The 22,846-nt window shown below is 39.5% G+C and overlaps 1 protein-coding gene across 1 annotated transcript in view; it reads left to right on the top strand.

Moving 5' to 3' along the window:
• The window catches only part of LOC107715775 (contactin-associated protein-like 5), a 74,647-nt gene that overhangs the window by 46,257 nt on the left and 5,544 nt on the right, over positions 1-22,846 (top strand). The window contains exons 7-19 of the mRNA XM_016521967.1: positions 710-853; positions 7,686-7,956; positions 8,734-8,883; positions 9,524-9,695; positions 10,109-10,215; positions 11,519-11,638; positions 11,775-11,828; positions 13,889-14,089; positions 14,965-15,121; positions 15,917-16,143; positions 16,532-16,750; positions 18,308-18,544; positions 20,054-20,287. Coding sequence (XP_016377453.1) covers positions 710-853; positions 7,686-7,956; positions 8,734-8,883; positions 9,524-9,695; positions 10,109-10,215; positions 11,519-11,638; positions 11,775-11,828; positions 13,889-14,089; positions 14,965-15,121; positions 15,917-16,143; positions 16,532-16,750; positions 18,308-18,544; positions 20,054-20,287 — 2,293 coding nt within the window. The remainder of the gene's footprint in view (positions 1-709; positions 854-7,685; positions 7,957-8,733; positions 8,884-9,523; positions 9,696-10,108; positions 10,216-11,518; positions 11,639-11,774; positions 11,829-13,888; positions 14,090-14,964; positions 15,122-15,916; positions 16,144-16,531; positions 16,751-18,307; positions 18,545-20,053; positions 20,288-22,846) is intronic.

The following is a 22,846-nucleotide window of genomic DNA, read 5'->3' as shown; positions in this document are numbered from 1 at the left end:
CTCGGATTGCTATCAGCCTAAGGACTTAAGTGTTTCTTTTTTTCTTCTCATTTTCTTCCTCATTTATTATTGGTTACCCATTTTTCTGTCCTTTTCAGCTTTAGTTCTTCATTTCTTTAACCTTCATCCTATCTTCTATCCCTCCATTTTTTCTTTTGTGTGTATAAGTGAGTATTTCAAACATGAGAGCACACATCCCCTGTTTTTTGTATTTTTTTACTCATTCCCGCTTTAATGATTAATGGGTTCAATACTGAATGAAAATTGATACCATTTATAATAGATTAACCTCGTTACAAGCAGCTGAAATATTTACCACTTCCCTCGCTCTCTATTTTTTTTTTTCTTTGTTTTTTTAAAGAGCTTCCGATCTTGACAAGGGCAGCAGAGTATATAATTTTCTTATGGAGATTGTGAGTGCCTGTTTGATACTTTGTGCCATTACTATCAGGTTGCAGCACTCAAAATAACAAGCAAAAGTGCACCTACACCACTATCAAAGCCCAACTAGATATATTCTCTGAAAATACAGCAATCAACTTATTGATTTTATTAAAACTGGATAAAACAGGCCCCGCAAATTAGCCTTCAGAGCCATTCTTTGCAATTCTTTGCTATTCTTTTTTCTATTCTTTGTTACTGATCTCTGGGATATGTGGTTGTTTTGTGTGTGTGTGTGTGTGTGTGTGTTTCTGTGTCCTTATTCAAGCTCAGTTTCGGAGGAATCCCTTTGCCTGGTAAGCCTGGGACATTTCTCCATGAAAATTTCCACGGCTGCATAGAAAACCTCAACTACAATGGCGTTAGTGTTATAGACATGGCAAAAAGACGGAAGCCACAGATCTATACAGTGGTAAGTATGAACTTTTACAAGTGATTTTGTGACTAAATATCACATTTCTACATGTCCATCAATTGTGAGAATCAAATGGCACCTACTGAGATTGAAGGCCATCAAATCTCACTCTCTGTCAAGGTTGTGAGTTGGAATCTCTCTGTTCACAAAGTAATGTGAGACCACAAAAGCTTTAAAAAAAATTGCTTTATAAAGTATGAAGCATAACTTTATTCACACAATAAGCCTTTATATCTAAAGCAATTTACAATTGTGTCACATGGCAAATTACAGTAGCTCTGTGTGTATCTAAAGTGTGTTTCTGCAGTTGTGTGAAGTTGTGTGCATCGCACCATAAAAGAGCCCTCTTTCCCTAATTAACAGGCTGTGAAGTCTCTCCTCTTGTCCATTTCTCTCTCACTCTCTCTGGGTGGTCTAATACACTTATCACAGAAGGGAAAGAAGAGCAGTGCCACATTGTGATCTTCATTTTGTCTTTCCCTCCCTCTTGTCAGAGGCATTTTAAAGGGGTCCTATTATGCTTTTTCATCAACTTTAGTTAGTCTGTAATGTTGCTGTTTAAGCATAAAAAAGATCTGCAAAGTTACAAAGATCAAAGTCCACTTCAAAAGGAGATATTTTATTTAACAGAAATCACTTTTCAAAAACTACAACGAACGACTCGTTTGGACTACAACGCATACTTTCCGGGATTTGTGATATCACAAATATCAACGAATGGGATGAGACCTGGTTGAGCTGCACTAGAGAAGGCAACGAGTGTTACCACTATGTCGGAGACACGCTAGCTTTCCCAAGGCAGACAAACTTAAAGTAGTTACAATCATCCGGGTTTAAATAGCGCACAAATTGATTTGATTTTGACGCAATACTTACACTGAAGCTCGCAGGCGGCTATGGTAAGGGGTCCGACCAGGCTCCAAGTGGTGCCAATCACAACACACACTGGCCCAGCTAACCAATCACAACACACACTGGCCCAGCTAACCAATCACAACACACACTGGCCCAGCTAACCAATCACAACACACACTGGCCCAGCTAACCAATCACAACACACACTGGCCCAGCTAACCAATCACAACACACACTGGCCCAGCTAACCAATCACAGCACATTTCGTATTTCAGAAGGCGGGCCTTCATTTGATACAGGAACTATTCGAGCCGTTCATGCCAGACTGGGGAGAGAGGTATTGTAATAATGTAAAATATGTGAAAAATAATGTGTTTTTCGAACAACCTAGTTTGAGAGCCTGTTCTAGTACACCCCCAAAACAAAATCAAGACTTTGTAAAAGAGCATAATAGGACCCCTTTAAGATAAAGATCTTACTAGCTTATTGCACTACAGTACATGCTGAAGTTCATGCATAGATTGAGACGCTCCACACGTCACTGACTAAATAATGTTCATGCAGTGCTATAGCTATTTATTATTTTATACAATGAACTGTTGTGGTACAATATAATTTAGGGCTGCAGGATATTATAATTATGATTATTAATTGTGATTAACAGGCTGTAGATTAAAATTGTATTGCCTACTCTTTATGTAGATTACACTTTCAAAAAGATCTAAGAACTTCAACTTCACAAAGGTCCTCAAAACGATAGTTAAATTAAACAGCACTACGGCATTCATGCACACAGTTGGCTTTAATGTTCATGTTGTAAATGGGAAACCTTCATCATTACAGTTTTTTCAACTGTTTACACACATTTTCAAAACTTTGCCTCTTTTTATCAAAACTTTACACACAAATCCAAGAATTGCACACACAAAATTCAAAATGCCTCACATGTCTTGCAAAATGAAGCACTGCATTCAAAATATCACAAACACATCTCAAAAGCAAACATTTGAAAACATCTTTGCCATAATATTAATTCCTGTTAGATTTTTGTGTTACATTGAGAATTGTGTGTTGTGTTTTGCAAAAGTGTTTTATGAAATTGAAAACTGAGTCAAAGGCCGAGAATTAGTGTATGGTTTTGCAGATTTGGTGTGCGGTTCTGGTGTTTGAGTGTCAAGTTTCAGAAATTGTGTGACAAGTAAAGATTTTGTTTGCAAGTAGTTGAAAAAAAATGCTCCGGTTACTCACGTAACCTTGGTTCCCTGCCAGAAAGGGCGGAGCCGACGTGTATATAAGTCGGCTCGCAGCGCCATTTCATCAGAATCATTCGACTGAAGCGGCAGTCATCGATTCGTGTGCAGCTCATAGCACGGCAAGTGACACAACGCTTGTTCCTTTATCTCAGGGAACTGAGGTTACGCCAGTAACCGGAGCGTTCCCTTTCGAACGTTCACTTCACGTTGTGTATGGGGAACGAATCCAATCACGCTGTGCTATGAGCAGAAGCAGACTAAGCCGCTCTGCGAGCCCAGTTCTGGAGCACGTATGTTAAGGGCCCCTAGAGAACATGAGCCAACTGAGTCCCGAACGTAGCTGAGGGCTTGGGACATAGCTATTTCCACCATAGGGAGAAATAAGCAGTTTAAACCGATAAAATCCGTGCCTGGAGAGCAAGGACATCTAGGCTGTAAAATCTGGCAAACGTGGATGGCGACGACCAGCCGGCGACCGCACATATCTCACCAATAGAGATTCCGCTGGACCAAGCCCAGGAGGAGGCCATTCCTCTAGTGGAGTAGGCCCTCACACCTATGGGGCATTGCAAACCTAAGGCTATAGCATCAATTATCCAGCGGGATAGTCTTTGCTTTGTAACGGGCAGCCCCTTAGAGCGGCCTCCAAAGCAAACGAAAGCTGCTCCAACTGTCTGAACAGGCTAGAGCATTCAAGATATATTCTCAGGGCCCTGACAGGGCAGAGAACATTGGGACCCTGCTCACCATCTGCAGCGGGGAGCGCCAGAAGGTTAATTACCTGGTCTCTGAACGGAGTTGAGAGCACCTTCGGAACATATTCATGTCTAGGCTTGAGGACAACTTTACAGTCGCTAGGCCCAAACTCCAGACAGGAAGCACTGATTGAAAGTTCTTGTAAGTCACCCACTCGCTTGCCCATTGCTAGTGCCAGTAGCAGAGCGGTTTTCAGCGACAAAGGGCGTAGTATGGCCCAATGTAGTGGTTCGAAGGTAGGGCCCCGTAGGGCCCTAAGGACTATTGACAAGTCCCAAATCGGTACAGTCTGAGGACGAGGATTGTTAATCTCCGGGCGCCCTTCAAGAACTTAATGATCAGATCGTTTCTGCCGATCGAATGGCCAGCTTCGAGAGAATGATTCGCTGTGATAGCTGGCATGTAAACTTTGAGTGTGGAAGGGGCACCCGTTGTCCAACAACTCTTGTAGAAAGGATAACACGTGGGACACGTCACAAGATACCAGGTCCAGGCTTCGTGCAGCACACCAGTCACGAAAGACTGATCATTTGAGGGCGCAAAGGCATCTTTTAGATGGTCACTCAATCTCGCTGGGAGCTGTGTAAGCTCCCGTCGAGGCTCCATACATGAAGGCTCCACAGCTCTGGCCGGGGATGCCAAATCATGCCTTTTGCCTGCAAGAGAAGATCTTGTCTCAGTGGTATCGACCACGGGGCTGCTACTAAGAGCTGCACTAACTCGGGGAAACAAGCCTGGTTCTTCCAGAGTGGGGCCACCAAGAGAAGTGAGCATTTCTTCTCCCTGACCTGTTTGATGACCTGTGGAAGCAGGGCTATCAGGGTGAAAGCGTACAGGCGAGCACTGGGCCAATCGTAGGCCAGAGCATCTCGCTGTATCGAGAAATAAGTAGGGCAGTGAGAGCTGTCTTCTGAGGCGAAAAGGTCTACCTCTGCCTTCCCAAAGACAGACCAGATTTCTTGAACCGTATGAGGATGACTGAAACAGTTCAACCCGAGGCACTCCAAGTGGCTGAGTAACAGCGCTCTGTGAGCGACTAATTCCCGTTCTGATTTGGCCAGGATCAGCCAGTGGTCGATGTAGTTGAGCATGCAGATTCCCATCTGCCTCAGAGGTCTATGCGTCTATGCACTTCGTAAAAGTGTGAGGGGCCAGAGACAGTCCAAATGGTAGGACTGTATATTGGTAGGCCACTTCCTCGAACGCGAATCTCAAGAACGGCCTGTGATAGGGGGCTATGTGGATGTGAAAGTAAGCATCTTTCAGGTCCACTGTTAAAAACATGTGTGCACGAGGATCTGTTTGATAGTTAACATCTTGAATGGCCGGCGCATAAGCGAGCGATTCAGATGTCTGAGATCCAGAATTGGTCTCAGCTCACCATCTTTTTTGGGAACGAGGAAGTAGCGGCTATAAAAGCCTGACACGCTGTTTGCTGTAGGTACTATTTCTATAGCACCTTTTGCAAGCAGTGTTCGCACTTCATGTCAGAGAACCATCGGCGGAGGGTGAACCAACTCCAGGGTAAGGCTAAAATCAGCCAAATGTAGTCCTTCAGGGAACGAGGGTTACCATACGTAACCGAGACGTTATTCAAACAGCGAATTAATTATATATAGATAGTGAATTGTCCAATTTAGTGGCATTTTTGCCCCAAGTCCCCGTGGCCAGGGAAGGCCTTACACACGCTCCGCCTATGCAGAGAACGTGTTCGTTGTCCTGAACCGAAGTGTGAATAATACGTCTGAAACGAGGTTGCCTGCGAGCAAACTGAAACGATTAGCCTCATTGAATTGTTTTTAGAACCCAGCTTGACACGCCTGTTTGAATTACCATTGTGTATGAAATGTGCTATACAAATAAACTTGCCTTGCCTTGCCTTGCCTGGTATGGCTGCCCAGGCCTTGAACCGGGATGCAAGTGGATGTAATTTTGCAAATGAAAGTTCACCACGAGGGGGTGAGGAACTGATATCCACGTGTGTAAATGTGGATTTGTACATTTACATGTAAATTTGCTCTAATTTGCTCTTTTATAAAGCGCCGGATGGCCGCAGGGGAGACTCGTCCTCTGCCGGGGCTCTTCGACGGCGGCGAGCGGGTTGAGCTTCTTTCCGTCTTCTTTCTTCGGCTTCTTGCAGAGTCAGCGAAGAGATGATCCTCATCGCTGAAGGAGAAGATTCTGATGAAATGGAGCTGTGAGCCGACTTGTATACACGTCGGCTTCGCCCTTTCTGGCGGGCTTAAGCGCCATTGGTTTGTGCAGCTACACAAACGTGAACAAATCAGGCTTCAGTAACAGAGCAAACATACAATAATGATTGACCCCTAATTTGCATGTTGATATAAAACTACATAAACCAACTTCAATACATATGTATATATTGAATAAAACACATCTTCAGCATTTTAAACTTGCACTTACCCTGTTTTGCAGTTAATTGTGTGCCTGTTCTATTTGTGAATCTAAGATTGAATCTGATGATTTATTTTGAGATTGTTTGGGTTTGTTCTGTATGGACATACAGTATTAATGTTATTTGTGCAGGTCTTAAAAAGTCTTAAATTAGATTTTAAAAACTTAAATTTGATTAAAAAAAAAACAATTTGTTTGGTCCAAGGCTTTAAACTCTTTACTTAATTTTTTTTTAGCATGTCTATGATAAATATGCTTAGAGAGCCTCTGGTAGAACACTTGCACTCTATCACATGTTTTTCCATGGTTTTGCAATGAGATTATTGTTGACTAGTTTTTCCACAAATCCTCTAAATATTTGAGACAGTATAGTAATAGAAGTCTATGGAAAGTCCCCACGATTCACAGAAACAAACGTGTGTGTGTGTGTGTGTGTGTGTGTGTGTGTAACCTTTCTACCAGCACACATCTATTGCTTCAATAATTCAATTGCGCCATGTGCACATGCCCATGTGCATTAAGTAAGGAAATTGACGACAGGCCGTTGAATTATTAGAAAAATAATGTACACCCGAGGTTGTGATGCGGCCATGACGCGAAGCGGATTTTTCTAATAATTCAATGGCCCGGAGTCAATTATTACACTTATACTACTGTTGCCACACCTCAAGACATCGATCAGATGATATATTTCAAGGCATTCGTCCAGTTTTTGTACTTTTACTTCGCTATTGTGGGATTAATTTCTTCTGCATCTCATCCAACGCCTCGGTTGCTAATTCAAAAACATCATTTTAGACCTAGTAACGGAGACTTGAGCCATTGATAGCAGACTAATGCAGTTAATAACTAAGTAATATATGAGAGAGAGAGAGAGATATCAAGCTTGTTACCTCTCTGAGCCTGTGCGTCTCTCAACAGTGTTTGGAAGCAGCGTCTCTACTAACAGTGAAACTTTAAGTTAATTTTCTTAACGAACAGCGCCGTTGTTACCTTGCTTGTGAGAAATGTCATGTTGCTAAACTATTTTACTGATAAAATCGCCAGAGTAGCGCTAACAACGTTAGTGTGTTTCTGTACTGTAAATTATGTATGTGAGGGAGAGAGAACGCGGGAGAGACAGAGTATGTGCTTTACCCACATAATAAAACGTAATTATGTGGCAAAACATGGAAATGATCTGTCGTTTTTATCATATTGCTTACTATATTTATTTGTCTGGCCAGTGTTATTGTGGGTTTTGGTTATTGTGCTGTTGTAAGACCTTTGAAATAACAGAAATCATTTGGCACAGTGATATGGACATGCAATGTGGTCCAGGGCTGCCTGGAACTACGTTTGCCGTGTGTTTCCCTGAAAATAATTGCACACCTTAGAACATTCGTCAGCCAATCAGATTCAAGCATTCAACGTCCCCGTAGTATAATATTATTTAATCCTCCCTTTTCACTTTCTTCCACTACACCTAGTTTTTAATATGCCTACTCAGTTCTCCTCTCCACATATTCATCCTTTCTTTCATTATCTTCTTCCCTCTCTTCCTTACTAAGGGTAACGTGACGTTCTCGTGCTCTGAGTCTTCCTCAGTCGCTGTGACATTCCTCAGTTCCACGGGCAGCTTCCTGATGCTCCCTGCAGATCACAGTATGGAGAGTCTCTCTGTACGACTGCAGTTCCGCACATGGAATCAGGAAGGGCTGCTGTTCTCAATCCCGCTCTCTCGTGATCCGGACACCATTAACCTGCTTCTGCAGCTCAGCCAGGCTAGGCTGCTTCTCTTGCTCTCTGGAGGGCCACAAAACTCTGCTCAGGTTTTTAGCGGTAAGATGTATATAGGTTTTTATGATTTCCATGCTATGGAAAACATGGATAGAATTGTTGAATCCAGTCATAAAACAGGAATTTACTGTACAATGCTGAATGTCATGGAATTTGACAAAATTTGGATGAATAAAGCAAAAGCAGGGCTGTATACTGTAGTAAATCAAAACACGATATGGACTAGTGTCTGTGAATATTAAAGCGCAAAATGACTATTGAAATATGAATTCTGCATGTGCTGTGTGTCTCAGTTTGGCCTACTGCACAAACTCAAACACGCGTGATGCTCATTATGTTTTCATGGTCTGTTGTCTTACTATATGGCACATGAACGTCATCTCCAGAGCTGCTGTGAGAGTCACTCCACCAGCTTTACACCATTTCAAATCTATTGTCAGATAAAAGCAGAAACTTAAAGGTCTTCATGGCAACCCTTCAAAACGTTTGGTTTAACTTGAAGAAATTGTGACAAATATATTACTGTTGTACAGAATGTAGTACTTAATATAATACTAGCAATAATAATAATACTAATAATAATAATAGTTGATTACTATTAATAAAACTGTATTTTAAAGATTTTTTTTTTTTATGGAATTTGGGGGGTGGGGGAGACAGATTCCATAGGGGAATTTGTAGAGGAACAATAGTTCATTTGTGAATATATTTTTGAGATTGCATACTGAATAATTGTAGATGCACATGATTAAGTGATTCAGTCACTTCATCTTTCATTCTGAGGACTGCCTTGTTATGCCTCCACTGTTTGTGTTTCAGGTCAGAATTTGAGTGATGGACAGTGGCACTCCATAGCCATTGAGGTCAAGGGACAGAAGGTGTCTTTAACAGTCAACAACCAGAAGCCTGTCACTATGGAATTCAGTGGGCTAATTCAGAACATGCAAAGAACAGCCATCTTCATTGGAGGTATAGCATCAGAAATTGAAAAAGCTAGTTTATCCTGATTCTTAGAAAGAGTTGTTGGCTATATTCAAATGCAGAAATAGTAACTTATTTTGATCTGTTATCTACAAAGCTGAGTTCTGAACTAGCCTGATGGCTGCAGGCAAAAAGTGGCTATTACCCAAAACATTTTCTTGAATGCAAGGGACAATTTTCTTCTTCCTTATTAACTCTAACCTCCATCAACTGAACGTTCCTCATATTCCTGAATAAAATACAGGCTTGGCAAGCTGAGCATGTCCTTAGGGTATTTCATTTCACATGCATAGCTGTTATTTCCAAATGTCCTGCTTTTTTCTTGAAGGTTTTTTTTTCTGTTTAGTTCATTCAGGCAGCTCAAACCACATTCAATTACTGTAGAGGATAAATGCAGTTTCTTTAAAGCTGTTATTGAAATCTTTGACTCAAACTTCCAATGTCTTAACTAAAACCTCTAAATCTCTCATTTTGCTTACTTCAGGGACAATGCAGCCCTGCTGAGATTTTATAAGCTGATTTGCATGAATTTCTCAGAACAGAGGTTTTTCTTTGTGCAACTTGGTATTAGTTGTGGATGTTGTTTTTGATTTGAAAGACAGTAAGTTGGGATTTTCCATTATTTTAGGCTGCCCTTTATTCCAGAGCGATTTCAACTGTGAAAACCCCAACAAAGGATATCAGGGCTGCCTTCGTCTCCTTTTCATAAACAGCCATCCAGTCAACTTCCTTCAGATTCAGCAGGAAAGCTTGAGCAACTTTAGCCAGATTAGCTTTGATGTCTGCAACATACAAGACAGGTCAGTTTTCCCCATTGATTTTCTTGTTTACAAAGGTGTCTTACCGTTTTTTTTTTTTTTTTTTTTTTTTTGTGCTTCACTCTGCGTGTCTTGCAATAATGTATGTAGTGATCAAATATGTAATTTGGCTTATATCCAGGCCCAGATGGAATTTACAGAATTTCTTTGCCTTTTATATACACATTTTGGTAGAAAACCTGACAATTCATTATCTTAAACCACTTTATACTCATTACAGAGTATGCTCAACAAGCTGCGTGATTTGAGGTGTTTTTTCATGTCTGTAGCACAAACGTGCAGGATAAGCTACATATGATGATAAAACGCTGGGATGAGAATGAGCAATTTTATTAGTAATTAAGCTGTTTAAAAACAGAAATAATCACTGCAGTTGAACATGTTCATCCCAACAGGTGTTTGCCCAATCTGTGCGAACACGGTGGTCAATGCGTCCAGTCATGGGACCAGTTTTACTGTGACTGTTCTGAAACAGGATACACAGGAGCCACCTGCCACAACTGTGAGTTATGCAAAGCCCCAAAACAGCCCATACCTGCATGATTACTCAGATACGAGCTCGTTTTCACTTTTTTTATTTTTTTATAATAATTAAAACAATAAAAATTGATAATAATACATTGTCAAAGTTATCATTTTGTATGTGCTAAAATTAATTATTTAAAAAATATATTATTAAAAAAAATAGTGCCTAGTAATTGTAATCTACAGGTGCCAACATAGTGTGGGAGAAAGTGCCCTACTAAATTTTTAATTCAATTACTTTAATTCAATTACTCAATTAATTTGTTATTATGTTTCAGTAAAGTTGGCAAAGTCCATCTTTCCCCATATTGTTGTTTTTATCATTCATATAAACTGTATTTATTATTTAAAACTATACTTATTGGATTAGTCCAATGCTGCTTACTTTTTATCTTTAAATCATTAAGATTAATTAGAGTGTACATAATGCATCACTTGACAGCTGCAAGCCTACGTGTCATGTAACGATGATTTGAAACTGCGCACTCACCAATTTAGCCATTTCATTTTGGCAAAATTTTGGCTTTTAATTTTGGTGTCTATGATAGTATTTTGAGTAAGCTGTAATTATTTTGGCAGATATAGTTTTATGGTTCCTTGCTGTAATCAAATTTGTTGGATCAATATGTTCTAATCTGCCGCCACATGCACCGTTTTATCATACGCTCATGACTGTACATGTTCTCTGGAGGAGAGAGAGAGGCACGACAATGCCATCTGTTAGACGTATTGCTTTAAAAGAGCGAGAAATATGATATTTCCTTTTTACAAGTCCTGCTGTGCGATCCACCGTCAGCAAAACAACACGTGCAGCAAATTAGCTCACTACCGCACAGAGGACTTCTCTGTCATGACGAACGGGTCCCAAGTAACCAAGAATTACCTCTGTTTGCTAAATGAACTGTTTGAAATGGTTATGCATTGTTAGGAATATTAATTTAATTTAAATGAAAGAAGACTCATTTGCATGTCAACACTTTTTATGTGTGACTGATTTAACAGATATCTACTATTAATGGCATTCACGCAGAGTGCTCTGTCTGAAGAATACTGCTGAATAGCAAACGTTGACATGTGTAATTTATCTTCTATGATTACACTTTAAACTTCAAGGCAAGAAAACAATGTTCTTGATCTTACTTTTGTGTTTACCTCCTACAGGCTCAGTATCCCTGTGCCAAGCATGCAGATGTGCCAAAATGCATGCATTCTGTAATTAAGCACAACATAAAAACAGCAGCAGATTTATTTCCATCATTTCTATGATTCATCATTTTCAGCAATATATGAGCGATCCTGCGAGGCCTTCAGGAAAACAGGAAGCCAGTCGAGTGCGTTTACAATCGACCTTGATGGGAGCGGACCTCTAGAGCACACTCAAGTCGACTGCACCATGGCAGGTGACTGACCCAATTATGCATACTCAGCCTTGCACATTTCTAGACGTATTATACAGTGATGTTCATCATCTTTCACATTATTGAATGATGAAGCTCAGCACTTCTCATTTACAAACCTAATTCAGTGCATGGACAGGTGTGACCTCAGCATGTGTGGGGGACTGCCTGGAGAAATCACACATCTCATTAGGTGAGTTCAGCATCTCATGCGGCTGCCTAGTTCAGCAGGTTGGATCAGGGTTGGCCAACCTTCCTTCTAGGGAGTCTCCGTTGAGGCAGATTTTTTGCTCAGGCACCACACAAACATCCCTGATTCAGCTAGACTGGATCAATGATGTAGATGATGAGTGTTACCAAGACATTTAGTAGATAGTGTGATATTGCTGTGGTTTAGATGTTTTTGTGTTATCCCAAGACTGTGGGGGAATGATTTGCGTCTACTGATAGCACTGTTTATTTACATTGATATATGATGGATTATTAGTTTTCCATCACTTAATCATAATTTAAGCAATGACTCCTGCCTCGATTGCTAGACACTGTGCACTTGGGTGGTTTGGAGGAGGTTAGTGAGAGATGCAAGTTTTTGCTTGATGCCTGCACAAGTTTAATGAATTTGCCCTTATACAGTATGTGTAATTTTTGTAATAGTAACTTTACAGTGTAAAAAAAAATCTTATATTTAAATATATTAAACTTACATTTACATTTATAGTAAAAAAATAAATTCATTAATAAATTAATTAACATCTGTCAGCTGTGGTAGTTTCATGTATTACAGAATTATAGAATTTATTTCAATAAGTGAGATAATGTTAATATACCAAACTACTTGAACCAAAATCTTTTTTACTGATATGAATGTACGGATATGAATACCATAATACAGATGGCACAATAGTAAGCCACCTGACGAATCAGAGTACATTGTAATTGGTCTGTCCATAAAAAAATGCAATAAACAAACTAAAAAAACAGAAATATAACCTAAAAGACCCTAATGCACACTACTGATAACATAAATAGGACGAAACAATTTAAATAAAATATAATCATTTGTGTTGTGTCACCCATTCTTTTAGTGTGAATTATATGTTAATTTGAAAAACAATACATTTGACAGTATTTTACAAAATAAATAAATAAACCAATGTATATAATAAGGTAACTTACAGTTAACCAATTAACAGGTTTTTACTGTAGCATTTTTACAGTCTTTTACTATAAAAATTACAAGTATATTTTGGAACTATCTAGAAACGAGCTCTTTATAACCAGTTTTGATATATCAAGATATAGCTCCTACCAAGACATGTGGGGGCAAGCAGATGCATCCTCTATCGCCGGGAACAATGTGTTTTCTCACATCTCCTGTCAGGTTTCATCACCAATTTCTCCGACCTTGGTTTTTGGCCTCTGACATTCCTCTCGGCTGCATCAGATGCTAGACTGATTTGTCTCTGAGATAAGACTGTAATACATTATATCATCATGCAGGGAAATTCAAGCCCCATTATGTCAGCAGCAGGGAGGAACGCAGGTGAAGGAAGAAAAAAGTCAAGGAGCATGTCTGCCTGCAGAGACTGGCAGCGCGTACTAGCTGCGACTGATAGCTTCATTTTTCTTAGTTTCATAGGCAGCGGGCTTTGGCTCTGAGGTTATTGGAGCTGCAAGCTGAGCGGAGAAAAGTAAGCACTGGGAAACTGTCATACACTGTGACCACCTGCCGCATGTTGGCGCGGCTAAGCTGGCTTTATTTTACAAAGTTAGCTTTCATTGAGCTTTAGCCAGATTGCAAAGTTAGCTTTGTCAAGGTGAATGCAGTAATAGATCCAAATTCCCAATACAAATAGACCTTTTTCTCTCAGGTGACGCCAACAAGCACTGGCAAGAAAATCGTTTGAAACTGACCTCAATTACAGGAGCTATTAGCCATGCTAATTCTGCAAGACACTGCAAACTGGCACCTTTGGACATCGCATGCAGCAATTTCAATTTGCATAGGGAAAGGTGCTAGCGTAGACTACCATACTCATCATTTCACACTCTCCTGAATGAGTGACCTTCTGTTCTCTGCTTAATATTCATCAGGTATTTGCATACGACTCCATCACTCCGTTAATCTCTCATTTTCATTCGCGAGCACATACGGTCGATTGAGTGCAGACTTGAGAGGGTTGATACACGATCCGAGTCAATGGGGATTTCAGTCTTTGTGTGTGTGTATGTGTGTGTGTGTTTCTTGCACAGAAGATAAAGTTTGGACCGTAGTGGGGCACGATCACATGAGGCCCATCGACATTCGAGGATCCACTCCACGCAGCCCTTTCGTTCTAATCTTCAACTACACCATCTCGCCGTACCATCTCCGCTTGCTCGTGACCTCCTCGGAGCACTGCCAACAGGAAGTGAGATATCGTTGCAGGAAGTCTCGGCTTTTTGACACCTGGGGTTGGTCTTACTTTATTACTCTAGTCTATCTTATTGTTTTTGTGTACTGTAGCGCTAAAATGTTGTCTTTCTTATGAAGTGTGTGATTTATGTTACCTCAGGAATTCTAATCCTCTAAATTCGGCTAATATGTTCCAAAGGAACAAAAAAGTACCTCACAGCTAAATGATTCACAACAGCAGGTTATTACCACAGATATTAAAGGGGCTCAAGTGTGACATGATGACGATGCACGGTGAATGATGGTGTTCACTTAAAAAGCGGTTAGAATGTAATTCTTGTCATGCAGCGATGGTTATGCGACGTGATGAGAGCATTTGAATTGCAAAGGCATGCATAAAGCCTTAAAAAAGATTATACACTGGTATGCTAATTTATTCCATATGTTTTTTCTCACCCCGCTTTAATACTTTTGACTTTGCAGGGTTGATATGCTTAGGCTTTTAACTGAGTTGGAGTTAACTTCTCCTCAAACACTCGGCTCATACTTTAGGTTCATTTCGATTTAACGGAAGGAGATCCAGTGAAGCCTTTGAGCAAAAGATCAACCTTTGATCAAACATCGCTCAAATGGTGAACCTCCAGCACTAGACATCTTGCATATCTGATTGTCATTGGCTAAGCTCTTGGCCAGATCTCTGCACTGCTGTGATAGCAGATGTCAGGTCACGCACATTGTAGCAATACTATAACAGCTACTTGACTGACAGGAGTCTCAGTGCCTATTACTGATCAGCAAGGGCAGGAGACCAGATGTCATCATGCATGACTAAATTACATTAGACTCCAAACAGTGTTGTCATTATTTGCATAATTATTTACTGCCAGATAAGTAAAAAATATTCTTATCCTTGGGGCATTTTGTCCATTTTCAGATGGAACTCCTCTGTCATGGTGGCTGGATAGAGACGGAGTGAAAAGAACATATTGGGGAGGATTTCTGCCTGGGGTCCAGCAGTGCTCTTGTAGTTTGGATGGCAACTGCAGGGACATGAATTATTTCTGCAACTGTGATGCAGACCAAGACACCTGGTAAATCTTAATTTCACGGTGAATCACATTTGCCAGTTTTGTGTAACAAAACTAGCCCAATGGCCAGTCAAAAATAGCCCAATGACCCTAGCCCAAAATCCAAAAATACATATTTTCCAGTCACTTTTATGTTTTATACATAAACACAGTTTGTTTTTTATAAAGGACCTCACAAAAGCTTCCTCTATAAGTATCCATCTCTCAGAAAACGTAACATCGAGCACAGTTTTAACATTGGTACAATATATAACATTTCAATACAAGCATTTCAGTCACATATAACTTATTTAATATGTCAAACAACCCGTGGTGAGAAAAATCAATCGGCATCCTTTTAAAAGTAACCCAATTTCCCGCACACATGGCACTGAATGAACAGTTTTCCCTACTTTGCAAGGTAACAGGATTGTTATTTTTCATTGAATGAAAGAAATTTGAGGCAGATTGCAGAGATTTAGTCGATTAAATTACTGTATAGGAAGTGCACTTTAAAACCCTTCATTAGTTTTTCTGTTAAAGTGTCCGAGATGCTGCAGAAAAAGCTTAATACTCGCCATTGGGCAAGTATTACCGTTTTTTAAGCAACAAGTGAGGCACACTCGCTCCTCAGAGTGCAATCTTCTACCTCAGAGAGAGATTAAAAAGACTTTCTCCTAGCCTTTCGCTCATTACCTCATCTCTTGCACATTCTGATTCTCTCATTCTCTTTCTCCGGGGGGGGGTAATATGGCTCTCTACTGAATACATTTTCATATGTCAAAATGCAGAAGAGATTGACCTTTTTATCGAATTCAGTGCACAATTCGTTTTTCAACACGCTGTGTGCTTTCTTGCCTGTCCCTCTGCTGCAGGATTTTTCTGGAACTCTGCATCTTTTTACCAGGAGTCCACCTATCTGCATTTCCCCACCCTCCAAGCTGAACTGAGTGTCGATATTTCACTCTTTTTCAAAACTAGTGCTCTCTCAGGAGTCTTCTTGGAGAATCTGGGTGTCAGAGACTTCATAAGGCTGGAACTGAGTTGTGAGTGCTTGTTTAAACATTACTTGCAAACAAAAATGTCTGTTTTTCTTATTCTTTTTTTTTTTTTAAATAAAAAAAAAAAAATCTAAATTGTAAGTATAAATGTAACTAGCAAAATTGCATAAGAAAAATAACAGTTTTATATAGAAAAAATACCTTTATTTATTTGTTTGTCATTTTAATTGTAAAGCAAATTACATAATAGTTCATTTTAAGGATAATATATTTGGTAATAATATATAATAAATAAGGTTTCAGCATGTTTGTTGTGAAGAAGTGCTCAGAGGCCCTTTCAAGAAGTGCATTCAGTGAACTTTCAATGAACTTCATTGTAATACTTTTGTTTAAACCACACAGGGTGATTTTTTTTTCTTCCTTTCTTTCTCAGCTCCATATACAGTGAACTTCACTTTCGACCTAGGGGACGGACCAATAATCCTTACCGTTCATTCACCTGTAGCTTTGAATGATCGTCAGTGGCATTATATTCGTGCTGAACGAAATGTGAAAGAAGCTTCTCTACAGGTTGACTCCCTGCCGCCGAAGCTAAATGAAGCACCATCTGAGAGACCCTACCGTCTTCAGCTCAGCAGTCAACTCTTTGTGGGTGCGCAGACATGTAATCGAGCAAATGTCACTAATAATGAAAAAATAACACTGTGTGTACTTTAACTTGAGCTAAGAATACCTCTGGGAACAGAGAAAATTGAGATAATTTAAATAGAAGGAATCTGTGATCATATTCATAAGTCAGGAACCATGGTGTTGATAAATGTTACAGGGTTGAAGATCAGTGCAAAAATATTATTACAGTGCAAGCATTTCACTCGCAATTTTGCAACTACAAATAGATTTGTGCAAACTGTAAAATGTATTTAGAAGCATGTGTGCAAATAAAAAGTAAGTCCTTGCAGGTCCTTAAAAGTATTCAATTCAGTTTTATCAAATTTAAGGTCTTAAAAAAAATCATACATTTCTTAAACTGTATAACAAATTAATTATTATAGAGGTCTTAAATGTGGGGATGGAAAAACAGGAATCGCGTTACGGCCTAATGTGATTATTAAACTTAATTAGTCTCTGAATTAATGAAATGAATGCAAGCACTGCACGTTTCAAAGTAAAAATGTGGCATGTTCTTGTGGGTGTTCTGTGGGCTTGCAGTTTCAAAGCAGTTGCAATAAGTGAATTCCGCACATTTATACCCAGCTATTGCTTATGATCATCTGTTCATGAATTATGACAAAGTTTTAACTTTGTTTTTTTTATATGTAATATGTTCTAGATGCTTTTAAGGTGCATATTTTATCTCCCTCATTTGTTTGAGTGAGCAGCTGGAACTAGTAAAGACCTTTTAAAATAAGTCCTGATGTATTTTGGGCATGTGTATAATCAAAAGTCCTGTATTGCACAATAAACAGCATCTGACATTTAGTTCAACATTTAAAATATAAATAATTACATAATTATTAAATAAATACAATTTGAAGGCAAAATATTTAAAAACCTAGTGTACTTTTTGTATTCAAATAAATAATTTAGCTTGTAAATGTCTCCTTATATCGCTTAAGGAAAAACTCATTATTTTATAAATGTTTTATTGTACCCATAAAGTTGTGTTAAGCCCTCACACCAAACCACATTATTTGCAGTCAGTATGTTTTATGACTAGAACAATGCTTTTCAGTAAACTTATCTCTGTTAAAAACATGATCAGGAAATGTTATGCTGTCACTCCCTTAAATACAGTGTCACAAAAAGCAGATAATTCTTTTGAGAGTTCAACAGAACATGCAGAGTAAAAGACAAATAGCGTATTTACAAAACCTTTATAGAATATGAAGGCACGATAATGTAATGTCATAAAAGCAGGTAAAATTTTAACCTATAAAACCTATTAATGTGTAGTGGTGATGAGTAGGAACATGTAAATTGATGTTAAAGTATGGTTATATATTAATCAAATATTAAAATTTTTGTTTACACACTAAACAGAGTAAAACTATCAAATAATAATATTAAATTCAGGTAATTAAGTCAGTAGCTGGGACACACATGGTACATAAATGGAACTGTTTTTCTGAGAATGACACTATTATGGACTTCAAAAGCCTTGGCTTTCTACTTTGCCTATGACAATTAATCATTGTATTCTCCCCATTAGGAGGAACAGCTTCTAGGCAGAGGGGATTTCTGGGCTGCTTACGTTCCCTCACCATTAACGGGGTTACCCTTGACCTGTATGAACGTGCAAAGACCACCCCGGGGGTGAATTCCGGCTGCCCGGGTCACTGCACCAGCGACAGCGTCTGCCATAATGGAGGGAGATGTGTGGAAGAGAGGAGCAGTTACACCTGCGACTGCACGCAGACAGCCTTCGACGGGCCACACTGCAGAACAGGTAGGGCTGGGTATCGAGTTTGATACTTTTTAGGCACCGACCCCAAAAATATGTTTTTCCTATGTCACGAAAATAGGTAAATCCGGACCTGCCATCTAATGTGTGTTTTGGCCATGTAATGTTGCTGAAATTAAATATGTTATTACCTCTGAGTCAGAGCAGTGATCATGGCAGAGAGAACACAAGCAGACAGCGCTGGAAGCTGCTAATGCCCATCAGTAAATCAGTGGAAAATAAATAGAAATCATGATTCTGTCTGAGCTATGCGTTTTAAAACGAACACTAACTAGTGTAAATGTAGCCTAACAGATGTGTAAACTGAAGACTATTTGAGCTTTATTAAAACTATTTTGCACTGATTTATTGTGTTGGTTACATTTTGTTCCTTTGTGCAGTGGCTCAGGAGATGAGTCTTTGAGTTTGTATAAACATCAACAAGCTGAAAAATAAAACCAAAGTTTTTTTTTTAGATAATGTAATCTTGTTAAAATTGATTTCATAGAATTGGTATCGAAAAAAGTATCGTTCAGGAACCGGTATCGAAGTCAAGGTATCGGTATCGGTATCGATATTGAAAAATTTTGAACGATACCCAGCCCTAAGAACAGGTGAGGTTACAATGGCCTCCGGGCGAGCGCGCTTTCATTGGTCTTTTTGCACCAATCAAAAAGAGCTAAATGAAACAGGCACTCTGGACTTAAGCACGCCTCAGATGCTTGTAGCTCTCAAGTGTTGGCATTCCTGATGGTGGAAGTGTTTTTATTGGATTTACACTGTAAAATCACACAATTAGATCAAAGCCTACAGAGAGAAATTAAATCAAGACTCTATAGGAGTTGATATATATCGGTTTAATCCAAGGCTTGCCGTGAGCTGTTGGATGTGGCATGGGTCTCACAATAGGAGACGTCTGTACCAAAAATGTGTACAAAAGGAATGAAAGTCAACCCACTATATACTCTATAGAAATTTCTAAATTTTATCTGTTTTAGACAACTTTTCGTTTTCTATTAGATCAGGAGGGTCAGCCACCGTTGGATGACAACATGCCCTTGATGGTGTATTAACCTTGAATTCATTGAGGCTGGGCTGACAGGCCTTGGCAGAAAAGCTTTAACTGACAAATGGAATTTAATTACAGCGGCCATTCGTCTGCCTCATACCCATCCAGCAGCCTGTCCGTCAGATTAGTGATGTAATGGCTTTGTTTCTTTACAATGCGATGTCGCGACGGGTCCGCTCAAGCCACGGCTGTTTACTGCTAACTAGAATAGATTACCAGAAAATGAGAAGAGACAGACAGAATCAGTAGGACACCTCTCCGCTACGGTCTCAGCTGTGGTTGGGGAGGAAACAACGCTAATGTTGTTGTTTTTTATAGCTCAAATAATGACAGATGAGACATAGAGTTTGCACGCAATCTGAATTTGCATAGAGATGATGATGATGATATTATCAGTGAAGTTCACCAGGGACTGCTTTGTCTCTCTGTGTCCATGTCCATCACAGCTCTAGCAGCTTCCTTCGAAAGTGGATCTTCAGTCCTGTACACTCTTCAGGAGCCATTTTCCGGAATACTGAATGAGGAAGCCAGAAGATCACCGGCCGGTTTCCATGATGCTGAAGTTACCAAATCTCAAGAGAAAGTGTCGTTTGGGTTCTTGACGCATCATGTGCCAGCCTTGATCCTGACAGCGCAAACTGTGGACCAGCACTATATGGCTGTTATGCTAACGTCAAATGGTACCAAGTCATATTCTAAACCTCTAAACCTTGGGGAATAGTCATAATTTGCTCATCCTGTTACAAACCTATATCAAGCAGGTTAAAAGTCATGCAGGTTTAGAGGGACATGAGAATGAGAACGAGTAATGTGTGTGTGTGTGTGTGTGTGTGTGTGTGTGTGTGTGCTTGTTTATGCTACATTGTGGGGACCAGATGTCCCCACAAGGATAGTAAAGCCTGAAATTTTTGACATTGTGGGGACCGGCCTGCAGTCCCCAAGAGGGAATTTTTTTAAATAAAAAAATAGTAAATGATCTGAAAGTGTAACAATGCGAACAGGTTTTCTGTAAGGGGTAGGTTCAGGGTTAGGGTTGGGTTAGGGGATAGAAAATACTGTTTGTACTGTCAGTATAAAAGTAATAGAAGTCTATGGAAAGTCCCCACAATTCACAGAAGCAAACGTGTGTGTGTGTGTGTGTCATTGGTGTGCGGTGGTGTTCTGAAATGAGGAGGCAAAGTTCTCAAAGTTTTTTTTTTTAATCAAATGTAAATTCATGTCTCAGTCACATTTTCTTGTTTAAATAAACATTACTTACACTATCAGAAAAAAAAACCAATTCTATTTTATATTTTTTCATTAACGATGTAATCAATATTCTATTTATTAAAGCTAAGTATGAATCTCATCAGGTTGGTGTTTTTAAGCATTTTACATTTATTCTAAAATAATAACTCAAGGAAGTAACAATTTAAACAATATATTTTATTTGTTAACTTATGTTCGGCTTTTGTTTTTAATAGTTAACTTTTAACTATTTTCAAATTTTTCGGGTCATCAGTCATCAAAGTTCAGTAAATATTGGTCACAGATGCAGAAATTTACTTTAAATTTTACCAAGCTGATTATTCACTAAAAACTTGCACAGATCATGTTTTCAGGCCATTTTAAGTCTTTTGACGTAACAAAGTGGTTATATCTAAGTGTGTGAGTTGTTTACTTGCTTTTTTAAATCAGTCTTCCCATTAACGCCATTATGTCATTCAGACTGATTCGCGAACGCACACGAACACAAGAGGCGGGATTTATCGCATGAACCAATCACAGCCGAACATAACCAGTCATATCCAATCATATGGAGGCATTGCCTTCTCTCACGTGACTTTCCCCCATTCCTTCTCAATTACCCCCCACCCCCACTCACGGTATTTGATCAAAAATGCAATAAAGCCCATAATATTGTTACATGTTCATTTAAAATAACTGTTTTTTATTGCAGTATATTTTAGTCATTATTCCAGTCTTCAGTGACACATGATTCTTCAGAAATCCTTCTAATATGCTGATTTGATCAAACATTTCTTATTATTATCAATGTGCTGCTTAATATTTTTTTCCAGAATTTCTTGATTAACAGAACAGAATATATATATTTAAAAATTATCTTTTGTAATTCTATAAATGTCTTTACTGTCACTCTTGATTAAAGTAATGGGTCCCTGCTGAATAAAAGTTTTAATTTCTTTAAAAAAGAAGTACTGACCCCAAACTTCCAAATGATAATATGTGCAATATCTGTCTTCCTTTGAGCTCTAAAAATGAAATTATAGCTATGCAAATTAGGTTTTTACAGAGCAGTGAAAATACATCAGAGTTGTTCCCTTAATCCTAAAAGTAGTCAAGGAAACAATTTTTTTTTGTTTGTTTTTTTGCTTTTTTCTTCAATTTCACACCCTGTACCTTTGTTGCTGGCGTGCTGTCAGCATATGCACATATGCTCTTTTTCTCTCTGTGTAAGACCCACACCCTTTACTTAAAGAGCAAAAGGCATCTAAATGGAAGGCTCTTGCAACCAGGGCCGTTGCTAGGAATTCTGGGCCCTGTGCACTGAAAAACCTTAAGGATTTAGAGAGGATCTGTAAAGAGGATTGGATCAAAATCCCTCCTGAGATGTGTGCAAACCTGATGACCAACTACAAAAAACTTCTTACCTCTGTGTGTCACAGTATGCTACTGTGAGGAGCACGGAGCGAGGAACAAGGAACGTGGAGAACGCAGGAGAATTGCGATACACAGACTTTAATCTTCACACAGCAGTCAGGAACACACGTAGCACATCATTGACAAACAAATACAAATAATAGCAGACAGAGAACTAAGGAACAGACAGGGCTTATAAACACGTGGAATGCAATTAGGGAGAACAGAAACAGGTGTGGAGCTAATTAATCAAAAACCATGGAAACTAACTAGGCAGGGATGATGGAAACACAGAAAACAAAAACAAAACCGACCATAAACGTGATATTACTCCCCCCTCCCAGAAGGGGGGGGTGGGCACCCTGGAGGCTGGTGCAGGACAGGGACACGGGAAGGCTTCCAGGGCGGATCAGAGAGCTCGGGGAGCCATGGCGGAGCAGGCAGACTAGGAAGCCATGGCTGAGCCGGCAGCTCAGGAGGCCATGGCGGAGCAGACAGTTCAGGTTGCCATGGCAGAGCAGGGGACTTAGGAGGCCATGGCGGATCAGGCAGTCCAGGAGGCCATGGCGGATCAGGGGACTCAGGAGGCCATGGCAGAC

Source organism: Sinocyclocheilus rhinocerous, unplaced genomic scaffold, assembly GCF_001515625.1.
Source record: "Sinocyclocheilus rhinocerous isolate Xijiao unplaced genomic scaffold, SAMN03320098_v1.1 scaffold899, whole genome shotgun sequence".
NCBI classification, from domain to species: Eukaryota; Metazoa; Chordata; class Actinopteri; order Cypriniformes; family Cyprinidae; genus Sinocyclocheilus; species Sinocyclocheilus rhinocerous.
The sequence above is the reverse complement of the archived record's forward strand: the minus strand, read 5'-3'. Positions and strand labels throughout refer to the sequence as shown.